General features: G+C 38.7%; 1 protein-coding gene across 1 annotated transcript in view; it reads left to right on the top strand.

The window, feature by feature from the left end:
* The first annotated feature begins 823 nt into the window (after nt 1–823).
* Nucleotides 824–11843, top strand: part of ehbp1 (EH domain binding protein 1) — a 146707-nt gene continuing 135687 nt past the window's right edge. Inside the window, 2 exon segments of the mRNA XM_061040269.1 lie at nt 824–925; nt 1469–1948. Of these exon segments, the coding sequence (XP_060896252.1) occupies nt 1845–1948 (104 nt within the window). The 5' untranslated portion in view covers nt 824–925; nt 1469–1844.

Genomic DNA, 11843 nt, shown 5'->3' with positions numbered 1-11843 from the left:
ATCCCAAACTTGGAAATTGTGGCGTTACAGCAGCAGGTTATCCAAACACACAATATGAGTAAAAAACACAATGTTAGCAAATCTAAACACAATGTAATATTAACTACAAAGTGAATAAGTACTAAAAGATATCAAAATAAGAATGTGAATATATACAACCAGGATTTCACTAAGCATTACTAGTCTTAAATAGGAAGATTAAATATGGAAGATTGAATGTAAATGTGCAAAAACAGAGTAGTAGACGGTTGTAAATTAAATATGAAAGATTAAATGTAAATGTGCAAAAACAGAGTAGTAGATGGTTGTAAATTAAATATGATCATATTTAATTACATTCTTCTTTTTCCTTTTTTTTATTTAAATTGTACTGTGTTCACTTTTTTGTCTGCAATCTCTGCTCTTTGCTGCTGTAACAATGTAAATTTCCCCCCTTGTGGGATAAATAAAGGATTATCTTATTTTATCTTATTTTGGTTTTATTTTGAAAACCCATACACGTATTCGTTTTAAACAACGGGTAACTTTACAAAACTCCAGAAGAGCAGAGCGGTCTAACTATTTGTAACAATTGGTCAACTCTGAAGTAGGAATCTTTTGCAATGAGGTTGACACACTCTAGTTGAACTTACTTTTGGGGGACAGGCTTAAATAATATGTGTTTTGTGACTCGGTCCAGGGGCTTCCACTTACCTGTGGATGCATGTCAAGCGGCAGGCAGCGGTGTTGTGATGGCTAACAGTGGTCGCTAGCAGACTAGCTAGCTGTAGGGTTGGTTTTGGAAGTGCTGCAAAAGAAGGCGATAGATAACTAGCTTGCTGGGAGGGCTGCCGTCGCTCGGGATTGCACTTTGTTACAGACAGTTCGCCAATTTCTTGACATTGTAGGTACGAATACTTGCTTTGGATATCCCATTAAGGTGAGTGTCACACAGTCACAGTTAACCTAGTTTCACATTATAATGCTGTTAGCCTTAGCAGCTGAAGTGGAGCAGCGGCTCTGACTATTCCCTGGATTCAGAGTCAATCCTCAAAAATATTACATGTTTACAAAAAAATGTTAACCCTCAGTTTCGAGTGTCAGCCTCACGGTGCTGGGTTTTATATATTCAGTGGATTACACGACATGGCTTTAATGTAATGTCATTGCTTTTTCTGTCACTGTTTCAATACATTCATTTTTTAATTTTTTTTTATTATTATCGCACATTCCAGTAAATAACCCCCCCGGCACTACACACTACTACGTGGTGGTGGTCCAGGACACTTCAACACACCTTAACAAAGTGTTACAGATAAACTCGCTACAGCCCATGATAACAGAGAAGCTGTTAAACAGACAAAGCATTACTGTATCTGAGGCTTTACTAGAGGCACTTTAACATCAGAAAATCAGTGAGGATACTCCGGGGTTTTATAGTCTCACTGTTGCTCTACTGACTTGTCTTCTGTATTTATTTTGCAGGAAGATCACCAGATTGAAATAGGATTCAATACCCAGTGGAATATTAATCAGATTTTTTTCCACAATTATGGATTAATTTTCTCCACAACATCATGCGAGCCGTCAAATCAGCCATCATCCACTACAGAGATTTCGTGTCCTCACGTTTGGATTTATCAGGGAGATTTTAAACAAAAAAAAGACCAGCAGCCACGACTGGGTGTCTTTTATCTTTTTTTTGTGTGTGTGTGCGCGCGCTTCCGGTAAAACAGTAACTATGCACCTACTCGTGTGGGATATGATCAAATATCTATAAAAGATTTTCGTGATATTGTGCGAAGGAGCCCAGAAGAAGGAAGTCTAGGGCGGGATAGGTGCAAAGAAACTCTCCCAAAAGAAACATGGCTTCGGTTTGGAAAAGACTGCAACGTGTGGGGAAGCATGCATCCAAATTCCAGTTTGTGGCTTCCTATCAGGAGCTGATGGTGGAATGCACTAAGAAATGGTGAGTTTTCTTTTTTCTTTTTTTTTAACTTGACCACGTTGCTGTCATTCAAGCCCCATGAAAAACTGTGTCTCTGTCTGTGCTGGAATGCTGAGCTCGTTCCTGGTGGCCATAATTCACACACACTCAGTCTTCTTGGTGTGCAGGCATGTCTCTATGCTGGGAGGGGCCGGCTGCCTTGTAAAATTGCTATGTTTCTTTTCTTTTTTTTTTCTTCTTTTGCACCAATGCTGAATTTGTGTAGTTTGTGTGTTCAAAAAAAAAAAAAGATGGTGGCAGCCTGAAGGCTTTCCCTTCAGCCTTAAGGGATGGGCATGAACTGCCCACAGTCCCCTGAAGTGTCCTTGAGCGATTCACTAAAGACCTACCAGCTGTAGTGATGCTGTTTGGAAACTGACCTCCGACATCAGTGCATGTTTTGAGGCTAGAAACAGTAAATCTTCTGAGAAAGTTAAGAATCTTTCTCAGAACCCCTCTTGTCAGTATTTCTTACAACACAATTTTCACACTCAGAAATAGTTTTATAATATCTGTCATGTCCATGCCATAACAGTTGTAGGAAACATTTTTATTGAGTATTGACCCATGCACTTGAAATGTAAAAAATGTGAATACGATGTGACCTCAGCGTTATAAATAATGACAGTAAATTAACTCACACTTCATGATCATTTAGTGGATGTGTATTTATCTGTGAGCCGGCTGCACCTGCAGTCTGACCAAACAATACACTTAAATGATAAAACCCCAGTGTTCGAGCATGTTTAAAACAAGTTTGACCTGATGTGAAAAGTATCACTTTGCAGGAAATATTATATATTAATATTCATAATGAACAGATATAAACATGATTAAAAAAACTCTGCAACCACAAATACCATTCACTGGGGCAGTGAGGAACAGAGGCAGACAGGTAAGAGAGTGATCATTTCTTTAGGAGTCAGGGAGAACTCAGTTGAAGAGAGTGAGGCAGTTAACTTCACTGGTTATATAATTAGATTCATTAATGAGTTACATTTAAAACATATAGAGAGTTAATGATGGCAGTTTGAATCATTCTAGAAAGTGAAAATTCAATGCAGAGAATTCAATTCATGTTTTATTTTATAAGATAAGGAAACTTTTAGTTTGTTTTACTTTACGTACAGTATGTAAAGACACTTCCACCATACATAATTGCATACAGAAGGAGAATACAGGTAACTAAGAGTTTGACAGTCAGAATCTTCTAGTGGAGATTAGTTTGAGTGAGAAGGAGAGATGCACATGTAACCTGGTGCATTTTTAAGAATGTTTTTGTCATGAACAGTAACTAAACAGTCAGTGTTTAATTCTAAACACTAAAAAAATAAAATGTATTTTAATGACAGAAAAGTTCCAAAATATTTTTATTTTTTCTGAGTATTATAGTGCTTTTTATCAGAAATCAGAATCGGTCAGATAAATTGCCATCGGTGCATCTCTATTAAAAACACGTTTTAAATGGCTGAATTATCTTCCTATTTGTATCTCCTTGGTGCCTACATGCACTAATGAAACACTTCCTTCTTTTCATTGAGACTGAGGGATTTATTGGCAGTACTTTTTTTTTTCAGCATATTGATACAATTTCCATCGATCCACAGATCACATGCAGCCTAAACTGTGGGGAGTGATCCAAACAGATCACAGATCAACTGTGATCCATTTCATCACTAAAAAGTACAACCCAAATATATTTGTAAAGTAAAGAATAAATGTGTGACTAAGTGCTGGAGATGGATGAGCTATGGGTGTGTTTTCCAGAGGTGAAGATAGGTGGAGAGAAAGGCGGGGAATGTATGCTACACTTTAGCCTGCAGGTATGTGTCCTGTAATGAGTGTAAAGTGAGGACTTGTAAAGTAAAGATGTAGCCTGCAGACATGGATTCTCAGGCAGCTTGCCGTAGGCGTGACTAACACAGCCCCACAGAGCTTAGACCTGGGACAGATGTTAACGTGTTGGAGAATGGAATGAGAAAAATGTACATCTCTTCCCAGGGCAAAGGGTGGGTGGGCTCACAACAGATCATAGTATGATTTTTTTGCAATCAGAGCAAAGTTATTTTTTCTTAATCTGCAAAACAATGTATACACTTCCAGTCAAAATTTTGGACACAGCTCATTGAAATTCATGTTATTTTCTCTTTTACATTTTGATGTAAAGGCTTGTTCTTAAATGTTCGAAATGTGTTTCTTATATAAATAATGCAAATAGTGAAGTTGATGTCTACGTATGTATGCATTTCTATCCAAAAGAAAAATGAAAATGAAATATTTTTTTGTTTACGTTTTAATATTTACTATTGTTCTAAAATGCGGAAAAAAGTAAAAATAAAGAAAAACCCTTCTTGTGCCCTAGATGCAGCTTACAGTAGCTATGTAATAATAATAATAATATATAGTATACTGTATATTGATAATACTGTTCATTTTGTATGTCCAAACTTTTGACTGGTAGTATATAACAGTTTCTTTATACATAATTTAGCTCACACATTAGTCGTTTGTTATTAAATATCTTTTGATAGAAGAAGTGTCTGCCTCTTCATCCTATGCATGGCTGAGATTTATGCCTCAGGGTTCCTGCTCGTCTTCGAGTGTGTATGTGTGCATGCCTGCGTGCCTCAAAGTGTGTGAGAAAGCGTTGGCTCACCGTTTCTGCCTTCCTAAGACTTCATCAGGACAGTATGTTATTGTTGCAGTGGAAACTTTTCATCTGCACAGAATGGAAACAGTCCCCCTGAACTTAAATCCTGAAGCCATCAAAAAGGATTTTTGGAAAGCCCAAAGCCCATTCATTTCTCGAATCAATCTGTACTTTACATGCCCAGATTATTTGAGCTACAGTTATAGCTCCATTAGGCCATTTTAGTACATAGTAACTTGGTCATTCTTTAGGTTGACCTATTATGCTAAATGCCTAAAAATTGACAATTTAGCAAGCGACAAACTGGTTGTGTGTGGATCGGTAAAAACACGGACAACTTACCAGCTTTGTACATTTTGTACGTAACTGTTCTTGCCCTCATCTTGTTTTCCTTTGGGCCCGATACACTCATTCAGAACTACTTGGTGGGATTAAGCCTGTCTGTCAAGTAAAAAAAGTTCTGAACAGCCTCCCTAAAAGTCAGTGAAATTTTAACTGTCAAAGAGGTCGCAACCTTAGCATTTAAGTTTTGGGATAAAGTTGTTTCATTTTAGACAGTCTTTCTTAAAGGATTCATTCTTAGTATTGTCCTTTTTCTGACCACATAAACAGTGGCAGATATGGCTGTATGATAAATGAAAAATATTCTGGAGAAGTCAAGAAGTTTAATTATGTCTTAAAACTTCTACTGATCCTCCTGGCCAGAAACTGCATACTCGTATGTCTGGCTTGGGGTGAGCTTAAGCAAAAAGTTAACATACAGCCAAAATCAAAGTATCTGTGCTTGAATGTTCTGTGATTGTTTCGATTCGATATGCACAATATGATGTGCAGGTTCCTTTCGTAATAAGAGAACATGAAGAGTATGAAAGTGGAAGAACCTTGAAATATCAATTTTGGATGATATTGGTAATCTGAGGGCTTTGACACACTCTCAGTTTCCCACCATGGGGTCAGTTGTTAAGCGGTCTTGTTCATTCGTATTTTTTGCAACAATTCCCTCATCAGTTGTTTTTAAGCTTAGTAAGCTTGTTGAATTGGTAGCAGTGATCAACGAGTAGATCCGAGGAGTGGATTCAGCTTACTTTTTTCTTTACGTACATTTTTTGCTCCTCTTCTATCAGCTAAAGATGTTTTTATAAACTTTGTCAGTATGCTTTAAATTATTAGTTTCCTCCTTGACGAAGAAGGAAAGTGTTGCCAGACAAGCAGCCTATGATTAGGCGTATAGGTCTGTCATATTTTAGGTTTATAAAGTAATTTTTGGTCATAATCAGTTGCCCTAGTTGCTTTAGTCCACTCCTCTGTGGAGCGGAGGGAGTTAGCATTCCTCTCACACGCCCAAGTCTGCAGAATCAATTCAGACTCACCATTAAAACATTAATGAGTTCAGTGTTAGTGTTTGCCAGTGAAATAAAGCACCACTTGTGTTGCAGCACTGCCCCTTTGAATCTTGATAACATCTTTGATTAGGTATACCCAGTATTTTGAGTTGCCTTCATCTCAAGCAGGTTATGTTGGGATTACCTGTAGCTGATTTTATTGGTGCAAGATAGGCCTTGGTGATATGACAAAAAAAAATTATCACGATAAAAAATGTAATGTCAGACGATATCGATAATTATCACGATAATTGTCAATCATTATTTCTTTCAAATTTAAAAGGTGATTTTTGCTCCTGAGTGAAAGTTGAAACCAGATGATTAATTATGGTATAATTATACTTTATTGTCAGAACATGACGAATTATAATGAAACAGAGACATTTCACCATCATAAGCTCAGTGCACGGAGCTGGAAAACGCTAATCTGACAGTTTGCTGGTGGGGAGTAACACTCACTGGCCCGCTGGGGTCCACACCATGCATAGACAGTTATTATACATTATGGTCCACACTAACACTCGTTTATGACATTTGGACATTTATTTCCTTCAGGTCATATTGTTTCCAATGGGCGAACAGTTTCGTGGTGTCGCTGTCTTAGCTGCACTTTGGCACAGTTAACAGAGAACTTTACTTTTTTTTTTTTTGTCGGACTGTAAAGAGCCAAAATGTCTCTAAACTCCAGAAGTTAAGAAGCCTTTCTTGTCGTCTTGTCAAGGATAATGTCTTCTGCTTTGAGCCGGTATTTTCGGCGTTTTCTTCAGAGTAGCTATCGCTAATTTCGGCTGTTTCCTTTCTGCTCCTGAGGTCTGTAAGCCTGCCTACCCATGTCTCTGCAACATGATTGGCTGTTCGTAGTCTTTTTCTTCTTCTCTTTAATGTGGGTGGCAGCTAGTGTTCAAGGCGCATTAGCGCCCCCCTGTTTCCCTGTGGTTGGATGGTGTAATGACAGGTTTAAATCTATCGAACATTTTTTATATTTATATTGACAAAAATTATATTGCGATAGTTATCGTTATCCTTTTTTCGCCCAGGCCTAGTGCAAGAGGCCCCAGTTTGTAGATATGCTTTTTCAATGATATAGCACACTTTTACAATTGTTTGTAAATTATTCGGCGGACCCCCAAGCTTTGGTTCGCTCTAAGTGCTTAACTTAGAGCGAATCACTGGGTTAGGTCATCGTGCACGTTTTTATGCTGTGCATGCGCCGACATTACACTGTTTTCTGGAGCTGAGTTACTGAGTGTAGTGATCTTGTGTCCTTACTTTCTCTGCTGAGAGTTATGTATGCAAAACATAGACTGGTGTACAATATTATCTGATTAGTTGATTGATCGTTTCAATAATGGATGACTAGTCGACGATCAAAATAGTTGTTAGTTGCAGGCCTTCAGTCTACAGCTTACAGCTTCACTCCATGTCTCCAGTTCATGTCTCCATCTGTCTTGCTCAGACTATTGGGACTCATGCATCGTGCAATTTTATTCTTGGGGAAAATTACATGGTCGACTCTATAAATGGCCTGACAAAATAGTCAGTGGCAAATTTAATTAATCGGGCATCCTAGTTTTCTTGTCACTAGTGAGGAGCTGAACATTGTTGTAAAGACTGCAGATTGCTGATCCTGATGATACTTGCTGCAACAAACTTCCATTGGAGAAAATCTTCTCCTGTGTGAAACTTGTTCAGTTCTCCACTGGTTTCAGGGTTTTTTATGCAACCTGAAATTATTTTGATGCACATGATTAAGTTAGGTAATTATAACATATTGTCATGTCTAGAAGTATAAGATTGTGACCACCTTCCATCAATAGGGTCTGTACAACCCTAACAGTAGGGGTGTGAACCTCTCCCTTGCAAGACGTTACAGTCCAATTCAAGTTGATACGCTAATTTGATCCAAAGTATTTTTTTTAACTTTATGAAACTGACTGGAACCATTTTTATAGTTAACGGTAAAAGGTCAAACTCAGAGTCTCGTTTGATTGAAGATGGTACAGACAGTGATAGGAAGCAATGCCTCAGTAAATTGGTTTATAACTATAATTTGGCCATTTACCCATTTGTAGTATGTTTTTATCAATCCAGGACTCCATGAACCAATTCACTCTGATGTAGGATGTGAAGATCAGTTACCGATTTGGAAGAGTTTATCTTTAAACATCTACCCAACAGTAAAAGAACACTTTAACTAAGCAAGAATGTGACCCCTAGTCAGCTGTTAATACCCCCCTGAGGATGATGCTTTTGAGCAAGAATGTCAATCTGGTAAAATAAATTTTAAAAACACCATGAACCGCCAAGAGTGTCATTCCTGCTGACAGACCTTTTGTCAACCATCGCAAGGATACAGGAGTCATACACGCAGAACAACAGAGACGCTATTGATTACATGGTAATTCTATCTAGCTACATGCAAGCGTGGCTAATCAAGACTGCTTCATTCACTGCCACAGGGCATGGCTGAGAAGGGTGTGGAGTTCTGAGGAAGAAGTTTTTACATCAATCAAGGACTGAGCAGAAACCCTGAAAGCACACACATACCATGAGTCTTTTAAATATATTTTAGAAACTGAACAATAAAACTCACTCTCCCAGACTCAAGCTGATTTACACTTCAGGCTGTTGGTTGGTCCTGCAGTTAATTTAATTTTCAGTACTTTACCTATGGATAATCACATTAGCACCCATGCAGATCTTGATAGATGTGTTGTTTATTAAGTAAGTTTTTTATTCATTATGAACATCATGTACCATGATGTAATTATTTTAATGATATACTACTGAACAGACTTTCCTAGCCAAAGCTTCAAATCAAAATGACTACAGCTACTGAAAATGAGATGATTTCTGCGCAGTGTGAATATGATATGCTGAAAGTTTTGATTGGTCCATTCTAGAGGTGTGACAAGGTAAAAACTGTGTCAATCAGTACATAGACGCAGAGCAGCAGCCATCATGGCGGTGTCTGATGTTGAACTTGAAATTAAGAAGATGCCCCCGCTACTTTTATATCGTTTGTGTGGCTGCAAGGTTCGGGCAGGATGTTATCCTCATATAGATAGAAGTTTAGCGTCATAGTTTAAAACAACTCAGAGTCTCAATCCATTCTCACATATGCACTTGTGAAAATATCTGTTCACATACAGTATGCTCCTCATACAGGGATGTAGCGGATAATAATCTGCTTTAAGACCCTATAATGGGAATATCTACTATTACTGCTATGGGTAGTTCAACGGAATCACAATGTCAAGAAAAGAGCAGAGAAGAACATACTGCTGAACAGAAAACATGATGCAGCCGTTTAATGACATGCACAGAGAGCGTAGCGGTCCCATGCATACAGTCTTATGCACCGTGCACTGGTCAGTATATAAATGTCACCATTTTCTCCCACTGGCTCGAGATGAATAATCCAGTTAATTTTCTGCTGCATTCTCACATCAGCTCACTTAGACTTCACGCAGAAAAATACTAGGGGGCAGGAGGACCTCTGGATACAGTTCACACATGCAGCTCCTCCTCCTTTGTTTTGCATTTTGTGACATTCATACATTTCATTCGAGTAAAAGACTATTTTTATAGTCATATTTTTTGTCATTTAAGTGTTCTTAAAAGTCTTGTCTCGTTATCGTGAACCCAATTTTGTGTATTGTCTTGTCTCGTGAGCTGAGCGTATCGTCACACCCAGGGTCCGAAATTAAATCAAGGTGGCAGGTAGTTGAAAAAATTCCCGGCCAAAATAACAAATTGTGTTTTTGTGTCCCATACACATCTGTTACAGTACATTTAATTGAGAAGGCATTATGTTATGTTTAATCAATAACAGATTTAAGTCACAGATTCGATCATTTCATCAGATCAGGAAATTGTAAAAAAATATATTTGCTGGCCTTGATTATTTTTAAATGTATTATTTGTAGACAGTAGTTTAGTAGCGTCTCAGCATGTCCCGCGATGCTCACAGACAGTTATGACAGCAGAGAGAGGAGCAGGGAAAAGTAGCTGCAGCTAGGCTATCAAACTCGCTTAATGCTCATAGCATAGTTTTTATGACTTTTTGATAAAACATTTACCCGCCCTGTGGCGGATAGCCCTCTGAAATGTACTCACCAAAAGGAAAATCTACCCGCATATCGCGCTTGGCGGGTTTTAATTTCGGACCCTGGTCACACCTCTGGTACATTCTTGGTTTGTTAATTGTTTGAAAGAGGACTGCACTTCGATCAAATCAGCATCATGTGTTGCATTGAGAGTTAAAGCCTTGAAGGATTTGATTCTCACAACTGCATTAACCTGCATTATCCCATCAGTGTGTGAGAAAAACACAGAATAAGTACTTGCTCACTTATTGTACAATCAGTACATAAAAGCTTTTAAATGTGTAAATAACAGACAGTCCAAGCATTAGACTGTCAGTGCAGTTATGACTCACTGTTTCAGAGGAGGTGACTGGCGGGTGTCGGGCTGTGACATGTAGCCTTCTGTTGAACATGTGTGCATTATGGCAAGCGTCCATCACGTCTTTGCCAGAGAAGCATCATCCTGCCAACTTGTCAGATGTGGCTCTCTATTCTATTCAAATCCTGAGGCCATGACACATTCCTGACAGTAAGATTGGCAACAGAATATGGTTTCACTGCCAGGTGGTGGTATACTAAAGTTGTTTCTGTTGTACAGAAACTCTGGATGAGTCCAAACCATATTGCTGATGATGATTCATAGAAAATAAATCTTTTGAATAATTCTATTTCTGGCCTTTTCTTCAGTTCTTTCAGTTTTTCCAGTGAAGTTCAATTGTATTGCATAGATTTGCCTCAGAATTCCTGTTCATATATATATATTTTTTAATGTTTTGGGGGATTTAACTCTGTGTTTCCCCTACCATTTATTTGGAAGGGCTGTCCTACTGTATCTTTTTCTGTGACCCTCTTATCTCCTCTCATTCTGTGTCTCCTTCTTTGCTACTTGATCTCTCCTCTCTCTGCCTCCCCTCACTTCTCTCTCTTTCCTCTCCCTGACTATGTCACTTTAACTGCTTTGCAGTGGAATCCACCCAAGAATACTTGTTCTGCACTGCAATTATGGACACAAACAGGAATTAACACACCCTCTCCCACACACACACCAAGAGACATGAAACATTGCAGGCTTGCGAAGCAGTCAATGGAGTGTTAAATGTGATGAAAACTCTGCTGGTGAGTCTGTCTCTGCACTGTCAGGCAGAGAAACACATGGCCCTGGAGAGTGCTCATCATTTATCAGCCTGCAGAGCACTGCTGCTTCTTCTGCAGGCGGATAGAGGTGTGCCTTTTGTGTTAGGTTGGCAGGACAGAAGACCAGAAGAACCATATCTGGGGCCTGCAGTGTTTCTTACCGTGGTAGATTGCTATGGTAACAAACACTGAACACCTTCTCTGCAGCAGGTTATGTTTATGGAATATGACCATCAGTGGATGGCAGACTTGATTACGTCTGTGATTGGTCGTATACTGCTAACACATCCTAAATGCGCTCACAGAAACTCTTTCGGTTAGAAATCTTTAGGTTAGAAAATGCTAGCTCTGTAAGAAAAGTTCTCATCCCGCGGTTCATTTTTCTTATTTGCTTGTTTGTCAGGCAGAATAACTTTGTAAGTAATTAATTAAAATCCCAGTTGAAGTTATGATCATCTGAATGCTCATGTATAGTTGCCTTAAGAAATGGATGTTTCAGTACTCCACAGGACTCCACAGGGCTCCTTGATTCCCTGCTGTTGGTGCTCTTCAGCACATGATGGTATTGATTCCTGCTGTGTCAGTCTCTCCCTAAGGCTGTTAGCAAGCTGTTATAGGGAGAA

Source organism: Labrus mixtus, chromosome 6 (genome assembly GCF_963584025.1).
Source record: "Labrus mixtus chromosome 6, fLabMix1.1, whole genome shotgun sequence".
Classification (NCBI taxonomy): domain Eukaryota; kingdom Metazoa; phylum Chordata; class Actinopteri; order Labriformes; family Labridae; genus Labrus; species Labrus mixtus.
The sequence above is the reverse complement of the archived record's forward strand: the minus strand, read 5'-3'. Positions and strand labels throughout refer to the sequence as shown.